This window comes from Convolutriloba macropyga, chromosome 5 (genome assembly GCF_964194025.1).
Source record: "Convolutriloba macropyga chromosome 5, txConMacr16.3, whole genome shotgun sequence".
Lineage (NCBI taxonomy): Eukaryota > Metazoa > Xenacoelomorpha > Acoela > Convolutidae > Convolutriloba > Convolutriloba macropyga.
In genome coordinates, this window is record NC_134472.1 from 9,287,360 (window position 1) to 9,314,802 (window position 27,443).

Here is a 27,443-nt window from a genome sequence, read left to right on the forward strand (position 1 = left end):
TCAAGCGAAAATTCCCATCAAAAAGACCAACAGGACTAATATAATTGCTACAAACTTCGTTTGAGAGCAATTAATCACTACAAAGAACCTATTTTTGGACGAAACCATGTACAAAAATTCAAAACTCTAAGTTTGTCTCTCCGCCTATATTACGATGAGATTTTTGATTCTCTTAAGTTAACATAGCATTGCAAAATTGTAGTATTTAAAATAGGTCTTAGACAGAGGCAGTATAAGGATTCATAAAAGGATCCATATAAGGAACCATATAAGGATCCATGTGGTTGCCAAGAATGGTCAACATGGGGATGTAAACTATAGCATCAGAATGCCGGAAACATATTTTGTTGCCTTTGCGGAACTTTAGCAGTTGACAGCGAAAAGTTTTCGCTTATTTCTCCACTGTACGAGGTCACATTTACTGACAATCAAAAAATCCCCAAAATTAGTTGTAAACCAGTGATTAAAGAAAGCCTTTTAATTGATTTGGCCTGCATCGGAAGCAGTTTTCACAGATCAGTTAACTAATCTCCATACCGAATATAACGCCAACTAGTCGGTTAAGCTAAAAAGGTTTTATATTCCTGGAATTCCTGTTGAGATAATTAGAAAACTAACTCCAGCTACATATATCAAAACGCAATGTTGGTATACACAATTGGTAAAAAACAATCTTGCTTCAGGCAATTAATAAAACTAGCGAATTCTGTGACTTTTTTTAATAGGTTCTGCTCTTTCAATTCCATATAATTTATCTAATTCTCAAGCTCGCAATCTTCAAGCTATTTGTCTCTTCGGGCATTTTTCATGAACCCATGAGGAAACTAGTAATGCTTAGGGATCTTAGAGAAGTGCTTGGAGACCTAATGGCCTCTAAACTTTACCTTAACTGTTTATTCCACTCTTGAGGACAAAAAGTCAAAAGCTAAGTCAAAAAATTATCAGACAAAAAGGTTTACTACAAAGAATGTTATGAAATTGTCGCCCTTAGAATACCGGAAACATCTTGACCAATTCTCTATAAGTTAAACAACCTGACCTTATTTGAAGTCAGAAATATCAAAGGAAAGAAAAATAACACAAAAATTATCCTAATAAAATTCTAGACAGCGTTTTAAAATTGTGCACACAACTCTAATTTTAAGTGTTTGTGCAGGTGTGGGGGAGGGGTTGGTAGTGGCATGGGTGAGATAAGTTGTTGTGAGTACAGTGAACATAGATTTTTATTAGGGGGAGAGTGGTAAGCTGGGAGAGGGTAGCTATGTGCTGGTGGGGAGGGGTGGGCGTTGTGTGTGGTAGGTAAGTGGGTGGAGGGGGTGAGGTAGGGTTGGCGCAGTTAATAGGTGGCTGTGTTGACTTCGGGTAGTGTAAATGATTATCTGGACGCTGATCTGATTTGGTTATACAGAAACTGAACACAACTATAATCACCGTTTTTTTAACAAAATAACTAGTTTTTAATCACAAATGTGTTTCAATTTTCTGGTTCGAGAGTTGGTATTGAAATGTGATTTTTCGATGTCTTTGGGAATTTTTCAGTAGTTTTTCTGATTCTAAGTTATCTAAGCAAACCTCATCTAGTTCTCTGGATATTAGTTTCTCAATTTTGTTCATGTTATCATTAACTGTGTTGCGTGGTGTTTGCTTGTGAATTTTTCTGTGTTTTCTATGCAATGGTGTGTTATAATTTTCATGAAGATAATGTTGTCATCACATTAATTTGCACTTTGTTTGAGTAAAAGAGTTCGTTGTCGTTGTCCAATTTCTTTTCAGAAGAGTGTGGTTTCACTGTCTCATGGGAGTACTTGTTTCATTATTTCTTTGCTTTAGACGTAAACTATTTTCAGATTGTGCTATCCAGTTTTTAAACGACTTGGTGACTGTTTGACTTTATTTTAAAAGCAGTTTTGTTTTCTGCAAAACAAACAATTCTGGGTTTGTTGATATTTTCGTATATGTGGACCAGTTTCTTTGTCCGCTATAATGTTTGCTATTTATTCTGGTAAGTCTGATTGTCTATCATCGTTTTGCCAGAATTATCCATCGGTCCATTTTTTCTTCCTATTATTGCACTTCTCTTTGCTGTTTCCACAATCCGGCTAAATGGCTATTGGTTTATATTGTTGCATCACTCTTGATCCTGCTTCAGAATATTTGTCTGTATATTCTCCAATTTCCTCTGTTCAGTAAATTTTGCGTCGTTAGATCCCTTTTCTTGTAAAAATTCTGCTTTCTTGTTAGAAGTGACACAATTTCTAGCTTTTCAAACATTTTTTCGGTAGTTTTGTATAAGCTCTTGCGTCCATCTAACTTTTCTCAAAAAATTTAGCATTTTTGCACAACTGGTTCTCCTGGCTCTCAACGTTAACACCTAACTATTTCGAAATTTTGTGAGATCAAAAGTTTATGTTAAGATGTCTTTGGAAACCCTTTTTTTCCGAAATTTATGTTCAATTGTTTTTCTTTGTTTGCTTTTCAGGTATGTTGTGTGGTAGTTCCATTTTTACTAATTTCATTTGTCCAAATGTTCATTTGTCAAGAATATAGTTTTTGTCTCAGACTTGAACCCTGTTTTCCTAAGTTTCGATGGGATTTTTCAGAGCCATTTTCTTTGTCTGCTTCAATTATTGTTGATAACTTTTTCCAGTTCGGCATCTGGTTCAAAACGCTTGTACTATATATTGTCAGGGCTCCACACAGTGTTCTGAATGGTTTGTTTCCGGCTCTTAACTAAATCCCCATAATTTGGGGTTTTGGTAACAGGTTGCTTAAATAGGCAATCTATTCACGTCACGTTAAAAATTTTTTAATAAAGAGAGAGAGAGAGAGAGAAAGAGAGAGAGAGAGAGAGAGAGAGAGAGAGAGAGAGAGAGAGAGATGAAAAAGGAGAGCTCAAAAGTTTGCATTAATTTATGAATTAGCGTTTTGTATTGCTCTACAGAAGGGTAGAAGTCAAATGTCTTGGATTTAAGTGGCTCATTTGATGTCTCAACCGGTTTCTGATTTTCATGTTGGTTAGTGATGATCCTGTCACCTCCAACTCCTATGGTCTGGCATCACATTGATCTAGCGCTCAAACCAACTGACTGCACTAATATGCAATAAAATTTGTCGATTGTGGAGAAACAGAAATAAAATTATGCTGAACATCAAATGTGCTCAATTTTTTATTGTAAAAAATTTTCAAACTTTTTATTGTAAAAAATTTTAGAAACAGAGATAAAATAAAATTGTGCTGAACATCAAATGTGCTCAACTATTTATTGTAAAAAATTTTGAAACTATTTAAGCAACGAAATTTATTTGACTAATTTTGCCGCAAACGAAAATGCTTTTAAATCATTCTCTGCTTAGTGCCATTTCTAAACATAAACCGACTAATGTATTTTTGGTAACGATGTTAACAATGTAGAGAAATTACCGTAAAATACTGTCAAATGTAACTGCTGTCGGGATTCCTGGTAATTATCCAACCGAGGAAAATAGAGGAAAAACTAGAGGGAAAAATAACAAGAAAAAGCCATTTAAATCGAAAAACTTTGAATGCCATTTAAACGCAAAAACTTTGCGCTCTATTTTCAGGTTGGGCTGTCAGGCCGATGCTTAAACCTCCTAATTTCATGTATCAACATGCTGCTCACTGCGATTAGGGTTCTATAAATGGCACCGTGTGGGGTTCAGTTCAGTATAGATCCTATTCTCAAAAGAATTCACTGTTAGGTTACTAACTTCCTCTGGGACTGAAACTTTTGAATCGTTTCTTTAGTCCTCCTACTCCTCCTTTTCCCCTCTCATTGCTTGGAGTTGATCTGTCGGGACTCCCTGCTACTACTGATGTATTCTTCAATTTGCGTCCTCTCTCTTTCTCACTTCTCTCATTCGGAGACAAAGAACGTCCTAAGTATAACTTTTGAAATAAGTTATAAAAATGATCATCGTATTTAAAATTTCAGGATTTATATTTCTTGAATTTTTACAACAACTGCATTTCAGGCACTGTATTTCTTGAATTGTATTTCTTAATACTGTATTATTTGAATAATTGATAGTCGAAGTAGTTATATGTAAGCAAGACAGGGGGGGGGGGTAAAAGGACGTACCTATGAATAAAGATTACCTATAGCCTATTTTCATCAATTTTCCAGAGACGTACCTAAAAAAGAGAGTGAGAACAATAGACCTGTCTTCTTAACGTAATTACCCAGTGGTAATTATCTTAATTACCCCTGGGAAATGCATCCGCTCTAATGCACTTCAGCTAATCTTATCTAATTAATATATCTGCGGAACTTTCACTTTTAATCACATTTTATTCATCCGCGCATAGTTATCACAACTATAACTTTCTTTCATTCATTGACATACGGAGAATACTATTTTATCATTTTTCAATGCAATTCAGTCAATTTTTACTAGAATTTACCCGATTTTGGGCTGATATACGTAAATTTTGCCAAATTACCATTTTTTGCCAAAAAATACCCAATTCTTGCCAAAAATACCCAATTCAATTCTTGCCAAAAATACCCAATTTTTGCCAAAAATACCCCATTCTTGCCAAAAAATACCCAATTCTTGCCAAAAATACCCAATTCTTGCCAAAAATACCCAATTCTTGCCAAAAATACCCAATTCTTGCCAAAAATACCCAATTCCTGGCAAAAAATACCCAATTCTTCCAAAAAATACCCAATTTTTGGCAAAAATACCCAATTCCTGGCAAAAAAAATACCCAATTTTTCCCAAAAAATACCCAATTCTGACCAAAAAATACCCAATTCTTATCAAAAAATGCCAAATTCTTCCCAAAAAATACCCAATTCTGGCCAAAAAATACCCAATTCTGGCCAAAAAATACCCAATTCTCCCAAAAAATACCCAATTCTGACCAAAAAATACCCAATTCTTCCAAAAATACCCAATTTTTGGCAAAAATACTCAATTCGTGGCAAAAAAATACCTAATTTTCCCAAAAAAATACCCAATTCTTACCAAAAAATACCGAATTCTTATCAAAAAATACCCAATTCTTCCCAAAAAATACCCAATTCTGGCCAAAAAATACCCAATTCTTGGCAAAAAATACCCAATTCTTCCCAAAAACTACCCAATTCTTCCCAAAAAATACCCAATTCTGGCCAAAAAATACCCAATTTTCCCAAAAAAATACCCAATGCTGACCAAAAAATACCCAATTCTTCCAAAAAATACCATATTTTTCCCAAAAAAATACCCAATGCTGACCAAAAAATACCCAATTCTTCCAAAAAATACCCAATTTTTCCCAAAAAAATACCCAATTCTGACCAAAAAATACCTAATTCTGGCCAAAAAATACCCAGTTCTTGGTAAAGATACCCAATTCATCCCAAAAATTACCCAATTCTGGCCAAAAATACCCAATTCTGACCCAAAAAAAACCCAATTCTGACCAAAAAATACACAATTCGTAGCTCAAAAGATTCAATTATTGTCAAAAACACCCAAATGTTACCAAAAAATATCAAACTGTTGCCGAAAAATACAATTCTATCCCAAGAATATCTTTTTCTAGTCATGAATTACACAATTCATAGCAAAAATACACATTTATTACCACAATCTACTAAATTTTTGCCAAAAATACCTAATTCCTGCGAAAAGGAACCCAGTTGTAGTAAAAATATCCCAATACTTGCCACACAGAGACACAAGTGTCGCCAAAAATACCCATTTTTACCACAAAAAAGCGAAATCTTGTCAAAAAATACCCAAATTGTAACCAAAATAACAAAATTTTTTCAAATATTTATCTAAAATATATCAAAAATTAGACAGTCTTGCCATCATCCGTTTTTCTCTAATGTCTTCTCAACAATCCAATTATTTAGGGACCTTAAAACATCAACTTTTGAAATCATCATTTGTAAAGACGAATCTTCTCAGTTGATCGATATAGGTTTAATGAGTCACGAATTTATTGCTATTGTACAGAATTAATCGTTAAAAGTTCAATCATAGTATTTTAACAATTACGTCCTACTATCTTCTCAATTAAGAACAATTACGTGATCATTTTGTGTAAGAGGGCCACTGTCCTCTTTGGAACAAAATTTACTCCAGCTACGTCATATGATTGCTTCAATTAGGGATACCTATGTATTTTATGGGGTCACTGTATTTTATGGGGGTTAGTGATGATCCTGTCACCTCCAACTCCTATGGTCTGGCATCACATTGATCTAGCGCTCAAACCAACTGACTGCACTAATATGCAATAAAATTTGTCGATTGTGGAGAAACAGAAATAAAATTATGCTGAACATCAAATGTGCTCAATTTTTTATTGTAAAAAATTTTCAAACTTTTTATTGTAAAAAATTTTAGAAACAGAGATAAAATAAAATTGTGCTGAACATCAAATGTGCTCAACTTTTTATTGTAAAAGTTTTGAAACTATTTAAGCAACGAAATTTTTTTGACTAATTTTGCCTCAAACGAAAATGCTTTTAAATCATTCTCTGCTTAGTGCCATTTCTAAACATAAACCGACTAATGTATTTTTGGTAACGATGTTAACAATGTAGAGAAATTACCGTAAAATACTGTCAAATGTAACTGCTGTCGGGATTCCTGGTAATTATCCAACCGAGGAAAATAGAGGAAAAACTAGAGAGAAAAATAACAAGAAAAAGCCATTTAAATCGAAAAACTTTGAATGCCATTTAAACGCAAAAACTTTGCGCTCTATTTTCAGGTTGGGCTGTCAGGCCGATGCTTAAACCTCCTAATTTCATGTATCAACATGCTGCTCACTGCGATTAGGGTTCTATAAATGGCACCGTGTGGGGTTCAGTTCAGTATAGATCCTATTCTCAAAAGAATTCACTGTTAGGTTACTAACTTCCTCTGGGACTGAAATTTTGAATCGTTTCTTTAGTCCTCCTACTCCTCCTTTTCCCCTCTCATTGCTTGGAGTTGATCTGTCGGGACTCCCTGCTACTACTGAGGTATTCTTCAATTTGCGTCCTCTCTCTTTCTCACTTCTCTCATTCGGAGACAAAGAACGTCCTAAGTATAACTTTTGAAATAAGTTATAAAAATGATCATCGTATTTAAAATTTCAGGATTTATATTTCTTGAATTTTTACAACAACTGCATTTCAGGCATTGTATTTCTTGAATTGTATTTCTTAATACTGTATTATTTGATTAATTGATAGTCGAAGTAGTTATATGTAAGCAAGACAGGGGGGGGGGGGTAAAAGGACGTACCTATGAATAAAGATTACCTATAGCCTATTTTCATCAATTTTCCAAAGACGTACCTAAAAAAGAGAGTGAGAACAATATACCTGTCTTCTTATCGTAATTACCCAGTGGTAATTATCTTAATTACCCCTGGGAAATGCATCCGCTCTAATGCACTTCAGCTAATCTTATCTAATTAATATATCTGCGGAACTTTCACTTTTAATCACATTTTATTCATCCGCGCATAGTTATCACAACTATAACTTTCTTTCATTCATTGACATACGGAGAATACTATTTTATCATTTTTCAATGCAATTCAGTCAATTTTTACTAGAATTTACCCGATTTTGGGCTGATATACGTAAATTTTCCCAAATTACCATTTTTTGCCAAAAAATACCCAATCTTGCCAAAAATACCCAATTCTTGCCAAAAATACCCAATTCTTGCCAAAAATACCCCATTCTTGCCAAAAAAATACCCAATTCTTGCCAAAAATACCCAATTCTTGCCAAAAATACCCAATTCTTGCCAAAAATACCCAATTCTTGCCAAAAATACCCAATTCCTGGCAAAAAATACCCAATTCTTCCAAAAAATACCCAATTTTTGGCAAAAATACCCAATTCCTGGCAAAAAAAATACCCAATTTTTCCCAAAAAATACCCAATTCTTCCCAAAAAATACCCAATTCTGGCCAAAAAATACCCAACTCTGGCCAAAAAATACCCAATTCTCCCAAAAAATACCCAATTCTGACCAAAAAATACCCAATTCTTCCAAAAATACCCAATTTTTGGCAAAAATACTCAATTCGTGGCAAAAAAATACCCAATTTTCCCAAAAAAATACCCAATTCTTACCAAAAAATACCCAATTCTTATCAAAAAATACCCAATTCTTACCAAAAAATACCCAATTCTGGCCAAAAAATACCCAATTCTTGGCAAAAAATACCCAATTCTTCCCAAAAACTACCCAATTCTTCCCAAAAAATACCCAATTCTGGCCAAAAAATACCCAATTTTCCCAAAAAAATACCCAATGCTGACCAAAAAAAACCCAATTCTTCCAAAAAATACCCAATTTTTCCCAAAAAAATACCCAATGCTGACCAAAAAATACCCAATTCTTCCAAAAAATACCCAATTTTTCCCAAAAAAATACCCAATTGTGACCAAAAAATACCCAATTCTTATCAAAAACTACCCAATTCTTCCAAAAAATACCTAATTCTGGCCAAAAAATACCCAGTTCTTGGTAAAGATACCCAATTCATCCCAAAAAATACACAATTCTGGCCAAAAATACCCAATTCTGACCCAAAAAAAAACCAATTCTGACCAAAAAATACACAATTCGTAGCTCAAAATATTCAATTATTGTCAAAAACACCCAAATGTTACCAAAAAATATCAAACTGTTGCCGAAAAATACAATTCTATCCCAAGAATATCTTTTTCTAGTCATGAATTACACAATTCATAGCAAAAATACACACTTATTACCACAATCTACTAAATTTTTGCCAAAAATACCTAATTCCTGCGAAAAGGAGCCCAGTTGTAGTAAAAATATCCCAATACTTGCCACACAGAGACACAAGTGTCGCCAAAATTACCCATTTTTACCACAAAAAAGCGAAATCTTGTCAAAAAATACCCAAATTGTAACCAAAATAACAAAATTTTATCAAATATTTATCTAAAATATATCAAAAATTAGACAGTCTTGCCATCATCCGTTTTTCTCTAATGTCTTCTCAACAATCCAATTATTTAGGGACCTTAAAACATCAACTTTTGAAATCATCATTTGTAAAGACGAATCTTCTCAGTTGATCGATATAGGTTTAATGAGTACAAATTTGTCACGAATTTATTGTTATTGTACAGAATTAATCGTTAAAAGTTCAATCATAGTAATTTAACAATTACGTCCTACTATCTTCTCAATTAAGAACAATTACGTGATCATTTTGTGTAACAGGGCCACTGTCCTCTTTGGAACAAAATTTACTCCAGCTACGTCATATGATTGCTTCAATTAGGGATACCTATGTATTTTATGGGGTCACTGTATTTTATGGGGGTTAGTGATGATCCTGTCACCTCCAACTCCTATGGTCTGGCATCACATTGATCTAGCGCTCAAACCAACTGACTGCACTAATATGCAATAAAATTTGTCGATTGTGGAGAAACAGAAATAAAATTATGCTGAACATCAAATGTGCTCAATTTTTTATTGTAAAAAATTTTCAAACTTTTTATTGTAAAAAATTTTAGAAACAGAGATAAAATAAAATTGTGCTGAACATCAAATGTGCTCAACTTTTTATTGTAAAAAATTTTGAAACTATTTAAGCAACGAAATTTTTTTGACTAATTTTGCCTCAAACGAAAATGCTTTTAAATCATTCTCTGCTTAGTGCCATTTCTAAACATAAACCGACTAATGCATTTTTGGTAACGATGTTAACAATGTAGAGAAATTACCGTAAAATACTGTCAAATGTAACTGCTGTCGGGATTCCTGGTAATTATCCAACCGAGGAAAATAGAGGAAAAACTAGAGGGAAAAATAACAAGAAAAAGCCATTTAAATCGAAAAACTTTGAATGCCATTTAAACGCAAAAACTTTGCGCTCTATTTTCAGGTTGGGCTGTCAGGCCGATGCTTAAACCTCCTAATTTCATGTATCAACATGCTGCTCACTGCGATTAGGATTCTATAAATGGCACCGTGTGGGGTTCAGTTCAGTATAGATCCTATTCTCAAAAGAATTCACTGTTAGGTTACTAACTTCCTCTGGGACTGAAACTTTTGAATCGTTTCTTTAGTCCTCCTACTCCTCCTTTTCCCCTCTCATTGCTTGGAGTTGATCTGTCGGGACTCCCTGCTACTACTGATGTATTCTTCAATTTGCGTCCTCTCTCTTTCTCACTTCTCTCATTCGGAGACAAAGAACGTCCTAAGTATAACTTTTGAAATAAGTTATAAAAATGATCATCGTATTTAAAATTTCAGGATTTATATTTCTTGAATTTTTACAACAACTGCATTTCAGGCATTGTATTTCTTGAATTGTATTTCTTAATACTGTATTTTTTGAATAATTGATAGTCGAAGTAGTTATATGTAAGCAAGACAGGGGGGGTAAAAGGACGTTCCTATGTATAAAGATTACCTATAGCCTATTTTCATCAATTTTCCAAAGACGTACCTAAAAAAGAGAGTGAGAACAATAGACCTGTCATCTTATCGTAATTACCCAGTGGTAATTATCTTAATTACCCCTGGGAAATGCATCCGCTCTAATGCACTTCAGCTAATCTTATCTAATTAATATATCTGCGGAACTTTCACTTTTAATCACATTTTATTCATCCGCGCATAGTTATCACAACTATAACTTTCTTTCATTCATTGACATACGGAGAATACTATTTTATCATTTTTCAATGCAATTCAGTCAATTTTTACTAGAATTTACCCGATTTTGGGCTGATATACGAAAATTTTGCCAAATTACCATTTTTTGCCAAAAAATACCCAATTCTTGCCAAAAATACCCAATTCTTGCCAAAAATACCCAATTCTTGCCAAAAATACCCAATTCTTGCCAAAAAAATACCCAATTCTTGCCAAAAATACCCAATTTTAGCCAAAAATACCCAATTCTTGCCAAAAATACCCAATTCTTGCCAAAAATACCCAATTCCTGGCAAAAAATACCCAATTCTTCCAAAAAATACCCAATTTTTGGCAAAAATACCCAATTCCTGGCAAAAAAATATCCAATTTTTCCCAAAAAATACCCAATTCTGATCAAAAAATACCCAATTCTTATCAAAAAATGCCAAATTCTTCCCAAAAAATACCCAATTCTGGCCAAAAAATACCCAATTCTGGCCAAAAAATACCCAATTTTCCCAAAAAATACCCAATTCTGACCAAAAAATACCCAATTCTTCCAAAAATACCCAATTTTTGGCAAAAATACTCAATTCGTGGCAAAAAAATACCCAATTTTCCCAAAAATATACCCAATTCTTACCAAAAAATACCCAATTCTTATCAAAAAATACCCAATTCTTCCCAAAAAATGACCAATTCTGGCCAAAAAATACCCAATTCTTGGCAAAATATACCCAATTCTTCCCAAAAACTACCCAATTCTTCCCAAAAAATACCCAATTCTGGCCAAAAAATACCCAATTTTCCCAAAAAAATACCCAATGCTGACCAAAAAATACCCAATTCTTCCAAAAAATACCCAATTTTTCCCAAAAAAATACCCAATTCTGACCAAAAAATACCCAATTCTTATCAAAAAATACCCAATTCTTCCCAAAAAATACCCAATTCTGGCCAAAAACTACCCAATTCTTCCAAAAAATTCCTAATTCTGGCCAAAAAACACCCAGTTCTTGGTAAAGATACCCAATTCATCCCAAAAAATACACAATTCTGGCCAAAAATACCCAATTCTGACCCAAAAAAAAACCAATTCTGACCAAAAAATACACAATTCGTAGCTCAAAATATTCAATTATTGTCAAAAACACCCAAATGTTACCAAAAAATATCAAACTGTTGCCGAAAAATACAATTCTATCCCAAGAATATCTTTTTCTAGTCATGAATTACACAATTCATAGCAAAAATACACATTTATTACCACAATCTACTAAATTTTTGCCAAAAATGCCTAATTCCTGCGAAAAGGAACCCAGTTGTAGTAAAAATATCCCAATACTTGCCACACAGAGGCACAAGTGTCGCCAAAAATACCCATTTTTACCACAAAAAAGCGAAATCTTGTCAAAAAATACCCAAATTGTAACCAAAATAACAAAATTTTATCAAATATTTATCTAAAATATATCAAATATTAGACAGTCTTGCCATCATCCGTTTTTCTCTAATTTCTTCTCAACAATCCAATTATTTAGGGACCTTAAAACATCAACTTTTGAAATCATCATTTGTAAAGACGAATCTTTTCAGTTGATCGATATAGGTTTAATGAGTACAAATTTGTCACGAATTTATTGCTATTGTACAGAATTAATCGTTAAAAGTTCAATCATATTAATTTAACAATTACGTCCTACTATCTTCTCAATTAAGAACAATTACGTGATCATTTTGTGTAAGAGGGCCACTGTCCTCTTTGGAACAAAATTTACTCCAGCTACGTCACATGATTGCCTCAATTAAGGATACCTATGTATTGTATGGGGTCACTGAACTCATGTGAACGAAAAATAATCCTTACTACTTAAGATATTATTCCTATTTTATCAAAGCATGCACAGCTCACGTGCTTGAAGTCTTACTCATAGTATTGTAATAATTACGTCACTATTGCGTCATAATGATGTCATTTTTTATTGTAGTGCCCAAACAAAAAATCAACTCATTGCGCTTATTTTCCTTCTTTTCAACAACTTAGCTATAGTTAGACTTTTTCATTTTTGTTCGGAGACAACTTTAATCTCCTTTTCCTACAAACCTAAGTTTCCAGTTATAAACCTTTCAGTGGAGATTCTTCATCTCTAGGACATCTTCCTATTTCCCATTCCAGGTAAGTCACCTCTGTTATAGAATATGAAAACAGACCAAAAAAGAAGAATAATGGGCTATTATAATTATCGTACTCATTCGCAAATAGCATATTATTTCTTCAGAGAGAAAGTTTTTTTTCAATATCTGTATTTTCAATTTATTTAGGAGTTCAACCGTCGTCACCTAAAAAAGACTGGAATAATGAATATCAAATCTGTGAAATTGAACGAAAATCTTAAGGCCCACTTCTTCTTCCCCGATTTCAATGATGATGTAGCAATTATAAAGGAGACGAAGACGTGCTTCGGCTGGGTAGCTGAACCTCCATTCTCCATTCCGAGGCAGCTTCTGGTCTTCATTATTGCAATCGAGAATTTGCCAGAAGTCTCTGTTCGATACAAACAGACAACTGTAGACTTCTACGAGAACCACATCGAAAACAAAACTTTACAAGTCTCAGACAACATGGAACTGAGCAGATCAGTCCGTGCACAATTTTGTGATTATGAGTTGTCCTATAGACCAATGTATGAAGATCAATTAGGATTTTTTGAGGAGGAGAGGGAACTTAAATTTCTCTGGTGTGTGTCTGACGAGTATGACCATTTGCAGGAGCAGAAACCTGATCAGGATTGTGACGAGTGGGAAAATGGGTCATTGACAGGGAGTATTATCGCAATTATAGAAGAAGAGAACGCACTTGATCCCAAGTTAGACAACAAAAAATCTGACCAGGCAGTCCCTTTTGCGTGTTTTTCTACAGACACTGGACAAGATGCGTTGAAAGAAGTACAGGGAGCCTCGAGTGTTGAAAATACTTCAATCAAGTCTGCCAGAACCATCCTTAGTACTGTTCTCAATGATTATACAGATTACCAAGATCATATTTTATCTAATGAAGCAAGTGAAAAAATATCTGAAAAAACTTCCCTCAAATCTGAGCAACCAGCGTCCTGTACACAAAAGACTGTCAAGAGAAGGGCTCATGCTGTCAATAACCCTGAAAGAGTGGGAAGTAAAAATTTAGATGGTGATGAAAACGAAGACAACATGTGTCCTCCATCGTGCAAACTGAGACGAGCTGCTGAGTTGTATAGTAACTAAACTAACAGGCTGAGAAGTTAATTCTTTGAAAGATTATCTGTTTGTATTTCCGGTATAATTTCAGATCCAAAAACTATTATTTCCTGAGGTGACTAATTGACTGTTTAATTTGCAATAATGTTTTTTACACTCAGAAAAAGCTGAATTTCATGTATGCTTTTGAATTGATACTTTGATGATATAATTTGTTTTACAAATGCATTTTCGAAATTAACTTTTATTTCAAGTTCAATTTTGAATTAAAATTTATGTAAAAAAATGCCTGTTTTTGTAATATCTGTTTTTTCTCAAAAATGGCGGTTAACGACGAAAAAGGCTTGTTTTCATAAAATGTTTTTTCAAAAACTCGGGGTTTTTTTGGCTTCTGCAATGAACTCCCGGCAGCTGATACTGGATGATGCAAAGCGATTACAGTGATAATTTCGAAGCAAACTCCAGCAGCAATTCTTCCAATCAGAATATTGCAATAAGCGTGCTGCCTTTGATAACAGATTACCTGGTCATTTAAAAGAAGATTTTTTGGCAGGAATTTTTAGAAATAGATGCTCATACAAATCTTTAAGTATAGAATTTACATTTTTTTAAAAAAAAGTTGAAAACCTTTTGCATAATTTTTTACTGTTTTGAAAAAAATATTCTTTTACTATCCCATTTTTTTCAAAAAGTCGTTTTTTTACAAAGGTTTCTTTTTTCATTTTTCCATTTGTCAGTTTTTGAAGTTTTTTAGTGTGAAGTTTTGAATTGAATCATTTTTTTTTAATGAAAATCTTTTTTTTAAAATGATTTTTTTTGAAAATTGTTGTGTTGTACACACTGTTTTACACACAAAAATGTAAATCTTGATGTTTTTTTATTTTTTATTTCTCCTTTTTTTCTGTTTTTTAATTTTTTTATGTAAAAATTTAAATTTAATTAATTTTTTTTTGAAAAACAAAGTTTTACCAGAATAATTTTTCTTTCAAAAATGCCGTTTTTTACATAAGGTTTTTAACAAAAAAAGCAATTTGTAATGATTTTTGTTTTTCTATATTTCCTTATTTCTGTTTTTGAAGTTTTTTATGTAAAATTTTTAATTTAAATAATTTTTTTTCAAAAACAAGTTTTTCTAGAATAATTTATCTTTCAAAAATGTCGTTTCTTACATAAAGTGTTCACCAAAAAATGCTATTTTTGTTTTTTATTTTTCTATTTTTCAGTTTTTGAATTTTTTATTGAATTATTTTTTTTCTTAAAAAATGTTGTTTTCTAAAACATTTTTTTCAAAAATGCCGTTTTTTACATTATGTATTTAACAAAAAATGTGAATTTTGTTGTTTTTTTTATTTTTCTGTTTTTCCTTTTTTCAGTTTTGGAAGTTTTTTTGTAAAATTTTTAATTTAATTTTTTTTTTGGAAAAACATTGTCTTAGTAAAACAATTTTTTTTTTCAAATGTCGTTTTTTGCATAATATTTTCAACAAAAAATGTAAGTTTGATGTTTTTTCTTATTCTATTTTCAATTTTTTTCTGTTTTTTAATTTTTTTATGTAAAAATTTAAATTTAATTAATTTTTTTTTGAAAAAACAAAGTTTTACCAGAATAATTTTTCTTTCAAAATTGCCTTTTTTACATAAGGTTTTAAACAAAAAAAGCAACTTGTGTTGTTTTTTATTTTTCTATTTTTCCCTTTTTCTGTTTTTGAATTTTTTAATGGAAAATATGAAATTTAATTACTTTCCTTTTTGAAAAAACAAGTTTTACTAGAGTAATTTTTTTTTCAAAAATGCCGTTTTTTACATAAGGTTTTAAACAAAAAATGCAACTTGTGTTGTTTTTCATTTTTCTATTTTTCCCTTTTTCTGTTTTTGAATTTTTTAATGGAAAATATGAAATTTAATTACTTTCCTTTTTGAAAAAACAAGTTTTACTAGAGTAATTTTTTTTTCAAAAATGCCGTTTTTTACATAAGGTTTTAAACAAAAAATGCAACTTGTGTTGTTTTTCATTTTTCTATTTTTCCCTTTTTCTGTTTTTGAATTTTTTAATGGAAAATATGAAATTTAATTACTTTCCTTTTTGAAAAAACAAGTTTTACTAGAATAATGTTTTTTTCAAAAATGCCGTTTTTTACATAAGGTTTTAAACAAAAAATGCAACTTGTGTTGTTTTTCATTTTTCTATTTTTCCGTTTTTTTGTTTTTTAAATTTTTTAATGTAAAATACGAAATTTAATTAATTTCCTTTTTGAAAAAACAAGTTTTACTAGAATATTTTTTTTCCAAAAATGCCGTTTTTTACCTTATGTATTTAACAAAAAATGTGAATTCTGTTGTTTTTTACTTTTCTGTTTTTCCTTTTTTCAGTTTTGGAAGCTTTTTTTGTAAAATTTTTAATTTAATTTTTTTTTGGAAAAACATTGTTTTAGTAAAACAATTTTTTTTCCAAATGTCGTTTTTTGCATAATATTTTCAACAAAAAATGTAAGTTTGATGTTTTTTCTTATTCTATTTTCAATTTTTTTCTGTTTTTTAATTTTTTTATGTAAAAATTTAAATTTAATTAATTTTTTTTTGAAAAAACAAAGTTTTACCAGAATAATTTTTCTTTCAAAAATGCCGTTTTTTACATAAGGTTTTTAACAAAAAATGCAACTTGTGTTGTTTTTTATTTTTTATTTTTCCTTTTTTTCTGTTTTTGAATTTTTTTTATGTAAAATTTTAAAAATTTTTTTCAAAAAAATTTGTTTTACAAAAAAATTTCTTTCAAAAATGCCTTTTTTACATAAGGTTTTCACAAAAAAATGCAACTTGTGTTGTTTTTTATTTTTCTATTTTTCCATTTTTCTGTTTTTGAATTTTTTAATGGAAAATATGAAATTTAATTACTTTCCTTTTTGAAAAAAAAAGTTTTACTAGAATAATTTTTTTTTTCAAAAATGCCGTTTTTTACATAAGGTTTTAAACAAAAAATGCAACTTGTGTTGTTTTTCATTTTTCCAATTTTTCCGTTTTTTTTGTTTTTTGAATTTTTTAATGTAAAATACGAAATTTAATTAATTTCCTTTTTGAAGTTTTACTAGAATAATTTTTCTTTCAAAAATGCCGTTTTTTACATAAGGTTTTTAACAAAAAAAAGCAATTTGTAATGTTTTTTGTTTTTCTATTTTTCCTTATTTCTGTTTTTGAAGTTTTTTATGTAAAATTTTTAATTTAAATATTTTTTTTTTTGCAAAAACAAGTTTTTCTAGAATAATTTATCTTTCAAAAATGTCGTTTCTTACATAAAGTGTTCACCAAAAAATGCTATTTTTGTTTTTTATTTTTTTATTTTTCAGTTTTTGAATTTTTTATTGAATTATTTTTTTTCTTAAAAAATGTTGTTTTCTAAAACAATTTTTTCAAAAATGCCGTTTTTTACAATATGTATTTAACAAAAAATGTGAATTTTGTTGTTTTTTACTTTTCTGTTTTTCCTTTTTTCAGTTTTGGAAGTTTTTTTTGTAAAATTTTTAATTTAATTTTTTTTTGGAAAAACATTGTTTTAGTAAAAACAATTTTTTTCCAAATGTCGTTTTTTGCATAATACTTTCAACAAAAAATGTAAGTTTGATGTTTTTTCTTATTCTATTTTCAGTTTTTTTCTGTTTTTTAATTTTTTTATGTGAGCCGCGATCAACGATCTTTTATTTCCGAACAACATCCAGAGATGCACGCTAGGGATGCTTGAAGCCAGTATTTGTCACCACGCAACACCGGTACCCCGTGGTTTACTCTGAAGAATGTTTATCACGAGACGATGAATAAATCGGAATTTCTTAAGAAGAACATGATATCAATAAAAATGTAATTGTTTAAAATGAAAAATTAAAACAAATATGCTTGTCATCAAAAGCTTGGTTTGTTATAGATTTCCGCAAATTTTATTAATAACTGTATTAATTTGTAATTAATAATTGTAATAAGTAATTGATTTTTGTAATAATTGTAATACATTGATTTTTTCAATTTTCTGCTTTGCTAAAGAAACTGCAAAAAAACATCAGGAGCTAAAAAATTGAAAATAGAATAAGAAAAAACATCAAACTTACAATTTTTGTTGAAAATATTATGCAAAAAACGACATTTGGAAAAAAAATTGTTTTACTAAAACAATGTTTTTCCAAAAAAAAATTAAATTAAAAATTTTACAAAAAAAACTTCCAAAACTGAAAAAAGGAAAAACAGAAAAGTAAAAAACAACAAAATTCACATTTTTTGTTAAATACATAATGTAAAAAACGGCATTTTTGAAAAAAATGTTTTAGAAAACAACATTTTTTAAGAAAAAAAATAATTCAATAAAAAATTCAAAAACTGAAAAATAGAAAAATAAAAAACAAAAATAGCATTTTTTGGTGAACACTTTATGTAAGAAACGACATTTTTGAAAGAAAAATTATTCTAGTAAAACTTGATTTTTCAAAAAAATATATTTAAAATTAAAATTTTACATTAAAAATTCAAAAACAGAAAAAAAGAAAAACAAAAAACAACAAGTTGCATTTTTTGTTAAAAACCTTATGTAAAAAACGACGTTTTTGAAAAAAAAAATATTCTAGTAAAACTTGTTTTTTCAAAAAGGAAATTAATTAAATTTCGTATTTTACATTAAAAAATTTAAAAAACAAAAAAACGGAAAAATAGAAAAATGAAAAACAACACAAGTTGCATTTTTTGTTTAAAACCTTATGTAAAAAACGGCATTTTTGAAAAAAAAATTATTCTAGTAAAACTTGTTTTTTCAAAAAGGAAAGTAATTAAATTTCATATTTTCCATTAAAAAATTCAAAAACAGAAAAAGGGAAAAGTAGAAAAATAAAAAAACAACACAAGTTGCATTTTTTTGTTAAAACCTTATGTAAAAAAAGGCATTTTTGAAAGAAAAATTATTCTAGTAAAACTTGTTTTTTCAAAAAAAAAATATTTAAAATTAAAATTTTACATTAAAAAATTCAAAAACAGAAAAAAAGAAAAAAAAACAACAAGTTGCCTTTTGTTTAAAACCTTATGTAAAAAACGACGTTTTTGAAAAAAAAATATTCTAGTAAAACTTGTTTTTTCAAAAAGGAAATTAATTAAATTTCGTATTTTACATTAAAAAATTTAAAAAACAAAAAAAACGGAAAAATAGAAAAATGAAAAACAACACAAGTTTCATTTTTTGTTTAAAACCTTATGTAAAAAACGGCATTTTTGAAAAAAAAATTATTCTAGTAAAACTTGTTTTTTCAAAAAGGAAAGTAATTAAATTTCATATTTTCCATTTAAAAATTCAAAAACAGAAAAAGGGAAAAGTAGAAAAATCAAAAACAACACAAGTTGCATTTTTACTGAAAACCTTATGTAAAAAAGGCAATTTTGAAAGAAAAATTATTCTGGTAAAACTTTGTTTTTTCAAAAAAAAATTAATTAAATTTAAATTTTTACATAAAAAAATTAAAAAACAGAAAAAAATTGAAAATAGAATAAGAAAAAACTTCAAACTTACATTTTTTGTTGAAAGTATTATGCAAAAAACGACATTTGGTAAAAAAGTTGTTTTACTAAAACAATGTTTTTCCAAAAAAAAATTAAATTAAAAATTTTACAAAAAAAACTTCCAAAACTGAAAAAAGGAAAAACAGAAAAGTAAAAAACAACAAAATTCACATTTTTTGTTAAATACATAATGTAAAAAACGGCATTTTTGAAAAAAAAATATTCTAGTAAAACTTGTTTTTTCAAAAAGGAAATTAATTAAATTTTGTATTTTACATTAAAAAATTCAAAAAACAAAAAAACGGAAAAATGAAAAAATGAAAAACAACACAAGTTGCATTTTTTGGTTAAAACCTTATGTAAAAAACGGCATTTTTGAAAAAAAAAATTACTCTAGTAAAACTTGTTTTTTCAAAAAGGAAAGTAATTAAATTTCATATTTTCCATTAAAAAATTCAAAAACAGAAAAAGGGAAAAATAGAAAAATGAAAAACAACACAAGTTGCATTTTTTGTTTAAAACCTTATGTAAAAAACGGCATTTTTGAAAAAAAAATTACTCTAGTAAAACTTGTTTTTTCAAAAAGGAAAGTAATTAAATTTCATATTTTCCATTAAAAAATTCAAAAACAGAAAAAGGGAAAAATAGAAAAATAAAAAACAACACAAGTTGCTTTTTTTGTTTAAAACCTTATGTAAAAAACGGCATTTTTGAAAAAAAAATTACTCTAGTAAAACTTGTTTTTTCAAAAAAGAAATTAATTAAATTTCGTATTTTACATTAAAAAATTCAAAAAACAAAAAAAAAACGGAAAAATAGAAAAATGAAAAACAACACAAGTTGCATTTTTTGTTTAAAACCTTATGTAAAAAACGGCATTTTTGAAAAGAAAAATTACTCTAGTAAAACTTGTTTTTTCAAAAAGGAAAGTAATTAAATTTCATATTTTCCATTAAAAAATTCAAAAACAGAAAAAGGGAAAAATAAAAAAATAAAAAAAAACACAAGTTGCATGTTTTGTTAAAAACCTTATGTAAAAAACGGCATTTTTGAAAGAAAAATTATTCTGGTAAAACTTTGTTTTTTCAAAAAAAAATTAATTAAATTTAAATTTTTACATAAAAAAATTAAAAAACAGAAAAAAACTGAAAATAGAATAAGAAAAAACATCAAACTTTTTTTGTTGAAAGTATTATGCAAAAAACGACATTTGGAAAAAAAATTGTTTTACTAAAACAATGTTTTTCCAAAAAAAAATTAAATTAAAAATTTTACAAAAAAAACTTCCAAAACTGAAAAAAGGAAAAACAAAAAAGTAAAAAACAACAAAATTCACATTTTTTGTTAAATACATATTGTAAAAAACGGCATTTTTGAAAAAAATGTTTTAGAAAACAACATTTTTTAAGAAAAAAAATAATTCAATAAAAAATTCAAAAACTGAAAAATAGAAAAATAAAAAACAAAAATAGCATTTTTTGGTGAACACTTTATGTAAGAAACGACATTTTTGAAAGATAAATTATTCTAGAAAAACTTGTTTTTGCAAAAAAAATTATTTAAATTAAAAATTTTACATAAAAAACTTCAAAAACAGAAATAAGGAAAAATAGAAAAACAAAAAACATTACAAATTGCTTTTTTTGTTAAAAACCTTATGTAAAAAACGTTATTTTTGAAAGAAAAATTATTCTGGTAACACTTTGTTTTTTTCAAAAAAAATTAATTAAATTTAAATTTTTACATAAAAAAATTAAAAAACAGAAAAAAAGGAGAAATAAAAAATAAAAAAAACATCAAGATTTACATTTTTGTGTGTAAAACAGTGTGTACAACACAACAATTTTCAAAAAAAATCATTTTAGTAAAAAAGATTTTGATTTAAAAAAAATGATTCAATTCAAAACTTCACACTAAAAAACTTCAAAAACTGACAAATGGAAAAATGAAAAAAGAAACCCTTTGTAAAAAAAACGACTTTTTGAAAAAAATGGGATAGTAAAAGAATTTTTTTTTCAAAACAGTAAAAAATTATGCAAAAGGTTTTCAACTTTTTTTAAAAAAATTGTAAATTCTATACTTAAAGATTTGTATGAGTATCTTTTTCTAAAAATTCCTGCCAAAAATTCTTCTTTTAAATGACCAGGTAATCTGTTATCAAAGGCAGCACGCTTATTGCAATATTCTGATTGGAAGAATTGCTGCTGGAGTTTGCTTCGAAATTATCACTGTAATCGCTTTGCATCATCCAGTATCAGCTGCCGGGAGTTCATTGCAGAAGCCAAAAAAACCCCGAGTTTTTGAAAAAACATTTTATGAAAACAAGCCTTTTTCGTCGTTAACCGCCATTTTTGAGAAAAAACAGATATTACAAAAACAGGCATTTTTTTACATAAATTTTAATTCAAAATTGAACTTGAAATAAAAGTTAATTTCGAAAATGCATTTGTAAAACAAATTATATCATCAAAGTATCAATTCAAAAGCATACATGAAATTCAGCTTTTTCTGAGTGTAAAAAACATTATTGCAAATTAAACAGTCAATTAGTCACCTCAGGAAATAATAGTTTTTGGATCTGAAATTATACCGGAAATACAAACAGATAATCTTTCAAAGAATTAACTTCTCAGCCTGTTAGTTTAGTTACTATACAACTCAGCAGCTCGTCTCAGTTTGCACGATGGAGGACACATGTTGTCTTCGTTTTCATCACCATCTAAATTTTTACTTCCCACTCTTTCAGGGTTATTGACAGCAGGAGCCCTTCTCTTGACAGTCTTTTGTGTACAGGACGCTGGTTGCTCAGATTTGAGGGAAGTTTTTTCAGATATTTTTTCACTTGCTTCATTAGATAAAATATGATCTTGGTAATCTGTATAATCATTGAGAACAGTACTAAGGATGGTTCTGGCAGACTTGATTGAAGTATTTTCAACACTCGAGGCTCCCTGTACTTCTTTCAACGCATCTTGTCCAGTGTCTGTAGAAAAACACGCAAAAGGGACTGCCTGGTCAGATTTTTTGTTGTCTAACTTGGGATCAAGTGCGTTCTCTTCTTCTATAATTGCGATAATACTCCCTGTCAATGACCCATTTTCCCACTCGTCACAATCCTGATCAGGTTTCTGCTCCTGCAAATGGTCATACTCGTCAGACACACACCAGAGAAATTTAAGTTCCCTCTCCTCCTCAAAAAATCCTAATTGATCTTCATACATTGGTCTATAGGACAACTCATAATCACAAAATTGTGCACGGACTGATCTGCTCAGTTCCATGTTGTCTGAGACTTGTAAAGTTTTGTTTTCGATGTGGTTCTCGTAGAAGTCTACAGTTGCCTGTTTGTATCGAACAGAGACTTCTGCAAATTCTCGATTGCAATAATGAAGACCAGAAGCTGCCTCGGAATGGAGAATGGAGGTTCAGCTACCCAGCCGAAGCACGACTTCCTCTCCTTTATAATTGCTACATCATCATTGAAATCGGGGAAGAAGAAGTGGGCCTTAAGATTTTCGTTCAATTTCACAGATTTGATATTCATTATTCCAGTCTTTTTTAGGTGACGACGGTTGAACTCCTAAATAAATTGAAAATACAGATATTGAAAAAAAACTTTCTCTCTGAAGAAATAATATGCTATTTGCGAATGAGTACGATGATTATAATAGCCCATTATTCTTCTTTTTTGGTCTGTTTTCATATTCTATAACAGAGGTGACTTACCTGGAATGGGAAATAGGAAGATGTCCTAGAGATGAAGAATCTCCACTGAAAGGTTTATAACTGGAAACTTAGGTTTGTAGGAAAAGGAGATTAAAGTTGTCTCCGAACAAAAATGAAAAAGTCTAACTATAGCTAAGTTGTTGAAGAGAAGGAAAATAAGCGCAATGAGTTGAATTTTTGTTTGTGCACTACAATAAAAAATGACATCATTATGACGCAATAGTGACGTAATTATTACAATACTATGAGTAAGACTTCAAGCACGTGAGCTGTGCATGCTTTGATAAAATAGGAAAAATATCGTAACTTGTAAGGATTATTTTTCGTTCACATGAGTTCAGTGACCCCATACAATACATAGGTATCCTTAATTGAGGCAATCATGTGACGTAGCTGGAGTAAATTTTGTTCCAAAGAGGACAGTGGCCCTCTTACACAAAATGATCACGTAATTGTTCTTAATTGAGAAGATAGTAGGACGTAATTGTTAAATTAATATGATTGAACTTTTAACGATTAATTCTGTACAATAGCAATAAATTCGTGACAAATTTGTACTCATTAAACCTATATCGATCAACTGAAAAGATTCGTCTTTACAAATGATGATTTCAAAAGTTGATGTTTTAAGGTCCCTAAATAATTGGATTGTTGAGAAGAAATTAGAGAAAAACGGATGATGGCAAGACTGTCTAATATTTGATATATTTTAGATAAATATTTGATAAAATTTTGTTATTTTGGTTACAATTTGGGTATTTTTTGACAAGATTTCGCTTTTTTGTGGTAAAAATGGGTATTTTTGGCGACACTTGTGCCTCTGTGTGGCAAGTATTGGGATATTTTTACTACAACTGGGTTCCTTTTCGCAGGAATTAGGCATTTTTGGCAAAAATTTAGTAGATTGTGGTAATAAATGTGTATTTTTGCTATGAATTGTGTAATTCATGACTAGAAACAGATATTCTTGCGATAGAATTGTATTTTTTGGCAACAGTTTGATATTTTTTGGTAACATTTGGGTGTTTTTGACAATAATTGAATATTTTGAGCTACGAATTGTGTATTTTTTGGTCAGAATTGGTTTTTTTTGGGTGAGAATTGGGTATTTTTGGCCAGAATTGGGTAATTTTTGGGATGAATTGGGTATCTTTACCAAGAACTGGGTATTTTTTGGCCAGAATTAGGTATTTTTTAGAAGAATTGGGTATTTTTTGGTCAGAATTGGGTATTTTTTTTGGGAAAATTGGGTATTTTTTGGCCAGAATTGGGTATTTTTTGGGAAGAATTGGGTAGTTTTTGGGAAGAATTGGGTATTTTTTTGCCAAGAATTGGGTATTTTTTGGCCAGAATTGGGTATTTTTTGATAAGAATTGGGTAGTTTTTGGTAAGAATTGGGTATTTTTTTGGGAAAATTGGGTATTTTTTGGCCAGAATTGGGTATTTTTTGGGAAGAATTTGGTATTTTTTGATAAGAATTGGGTAATTTTTGGTCAGAATTGGGTATTTTTTGGCCAGAATTGGGTATTTTTTGGGAAGAATTTGGTATTTTTTGATAAGAATTGGGTATTTTTTGGTCAGAATTGGGTATTTTTTGGGAAAAATTGGGTATTTTTTTTGCCAGGAATTGGGTATTTTTGCCAAAAATTGGGTATTTTTTGGAAGAATTGGGTATTTTTCGCCAGGAATTGGGTATTTTTGGCAAGAATTGGGTATTTTTGGCAAGAATTGGGTATTTTTGGCAAGAATTGGGTATTTTTGGCAAGAATTGGGTAATTTTTTGGCAAAAATTGGGTATTTTTGGCAAGTATTTGGTATTTTTGGCAAGAATTGGGTATTTTTGGCAAGAATTGGGTATTTTTAGGCAAAAATGGTAATTTGGCAAAATTTACGTATATCAGCCCAAAATCGGGTAAATTCTAGTAAAAATTGACTGAATTGCAGTGAAAAATGATAAAATAGTATTCTCCGTATGTCAATGAATGAAAGATAGTTATAGTTGTGATAACTATGCGCGGATGAATAAAATGTGATTAAAAGTGAAAGTTCCGCAGATATATTAAGTAGATAAGATTAGCTGAAGTGCATTAGAGCGGATGCATTTCCCAGGGGTAATTAAGGTAATTACCCCTGGGTAATTACGATAAGATGACAGGTCTATTGTTCTCACTCTCTTTTTTAGGTACGTCTTTGGAAAATTGATGAAAATAGGCTATAGGTAATCTTTATACATAGGCACGTCCTTTACCCCCCCCCCCCTGTCTTGCTTACATATAACTACTAGTCGACATTTGAATTTGACTGAACATTAAAAGGTTCTTATTAGGAGATAAATTTTGTAATAATTAAGTTTCTAAATAAAATTCAGCTCGATCTTATTCAATCTTTCGGCTAACTGTGGGAAAATTGAGAACATGCCTATACTTAACTGAGATTACAAATCCCGAAAATTTCCCGTATGTTGTTCCGGGTGAAAAGTGCTGGAAAAAAACGGGAAAAAACTGGGAACTTCCAACATTTCCAGGAATTAGTTAACCGGGAAAAACAGTTAACCGATTTGAAAGCCAAACTGCAAAACTGAACTTTTAAAACTGTTTTTCCTTTTAGATAACGACTCCAAGATTCCCTTAATCTCAAACTTCCCTGGATTTGAACTAACCTCTTTTGTCTTTTTTCCCAAAGACTCTATTCAGGATTCCTCCTCCACCTGAAACGAACAGAAAACCTACATAGCAACAATCATCTTAGATGGAAATAAATATGTTCACAAAGGAGGATGAAAAGAATGCCATCAATGAACTTGGAACCGGAAAGACCGTATTGGGGCCCCCTGAAAAGCAGATTTCTTTTTAATCTCACGGACTAAATTTTCTGTTTTATTTGATTCAAGTGTATCGGTTACTTCTGTCAAAATTTTTTTTATGTTACCAAAATGGTACCAAAATTATGATCTAACAGCTTCAAACTTTGAAACAAATAGTTCAACAAAAGAAAGAGTTCTAATTTTTATTGCTGGAGTTGCAGTTTTACAAGTCAACTGGAAGAAAAACAAGATCGTTCTCATCCGCTAAGAAGAGTTTTGACATGCTCTAGAACTGAAACTTTAAATTATCAACATATCCATATTTATTTCACATGCTACAAAGAATATTTTTCTACAGAAACTTGCGGCTGACGTCATTCATTTAAACAAATATTCAATGTGTCACCTAAATTTCTTTGTGTTCGTTCCTGCTCTCTTGGATTTCGGGTCAGTGGAAATGTTGATGACTTTTCGGTTGTTCCGGTCTGTATCAATAACAACAGTTCCAATTCAAAGCTTTTTGCAGCTTCCAAAAAGATTTCAAGAATTTTCTCAAAAATAATTATCTAATAGTAAACATAGCTGGCAGATTGCCAGGAAATAGCCGCAATAGCTTTGTATATCCGCAGTCTCAAAAGATATTAAAAGAAACAGACCAAAAAATTCCTTTTCATTAAATGCTGAGATGTTATATTTCAACTAAGAATCTGTATAAGTTTTTCCTGCCTCAAATAGCCTTCAATCATAGTGAAATACATTCATTTGACTATATCTCTTTGAATTAGAGCAAAGAAAAGTCCATTTCAGAGTGAGGAAGCCATTTTTGAGAGTGAGGAAAGTCACGTGTGACCAAAAGTTAATCACGAGAATGAAAAAATTGCTCCACTAAGAGTGAAAAATGACCTCAAGCAGGTTGAAAATGCGTGAATTAATTAATAAAAAGCAGATTTGAAGTAATTGTGACGTCATATGGCCTTAACATAAATCTTGACGTCAAAGTAAAAAAACATAGCAGGTCAAGTCCTGACCTACAATTCAAAAAATTGTTACTGAATAAACAAAAACTAGAATGGACCTAGAATGGGCTATGAATGAATCGAGAAAAGCATCAATGAATATATCAGATAAAAAAGAGAAAAACACCCAAAATTTATGTCAAAATGACCCACGTGAACAAAAAATACTAGCGATAAAGCGATTTTTTTTTCAAACACAATTTTCTCACTCTACTTTCAAATTCGAGTGAAAACAATTCTCGCCGCAAAATCACTCGCTTTTTCGCTCCACTTCCTGTTTCGGCGTAACCAAAATTACCACTCCAACTTGAAAACCCAAATTACCACTCAACGTCAAAAACTATGAAAATGTTTGAAAAGAGATTGCCTCAGTACAGTTCAAGCCTTGTTTAAAAACTAAGAGAAGGCCAATAATAGACTCAACTATCGCTTCGCGGCATTAAACATGGAAAATGTTAACATCTGATAATTAAAATTAAGCCGCTTAAA

At 30.1% G+C, this 27,443-nt stretch overlaps 1 protein-coding gene and 1 long non-coding RNA gene across 2 annotated transcripts in view; both read right to left on the minus strand.

Annotated features, from left to right (window-relative positions):
• LOC142339706 (uncharacterized) overlaps nucleotides 1-8,861 on the minus strand; it is a 46,012-nt gene extending 37,151 nt beyond the window's left edge. The window contains exons 1-3 of the mRNA XM_075389925.1: nucleotides 8,858-8,861; nucleotides 6,880-7,050; nucleotides 3,730-3,897 (exon numbers count right to left, since the gene is read on the minus strand). Coding sequence (XP_075246040.1) covers nucleotides 3,730-3,897; nucleotides 6,880-7,050; nucleotides 8,858-8,861 — 343 coding nt within the window. The remainder of the gene's footprint in view (nucleotides 1-3,729; nucleotides 3,898-6,879; nucleotides 7,051-8,857) is intronic.
• A 1,239-nt stretch (nucleotides 8,862-10,100) lies between these two features.
• On the minus strand, nucleotides 10,101-26,411 carry LOC142339766 (uncharacterized). The gene is made up of 3 exons (XR_012759030.1): nucleotides 26,345-26,411; nucleotides 25,795-25,842; nucleotides 10,101-10,210 (listed from the first exon to the last, which is right to left on the minus strand). It is a non-coding gene; the product is annotated as an uncharacterized LOC142339766 (long non-coding RNA).
• Between the last annotated feature and the right edge of the window lie 1,032 nt (nucleotides 26,412-27,443).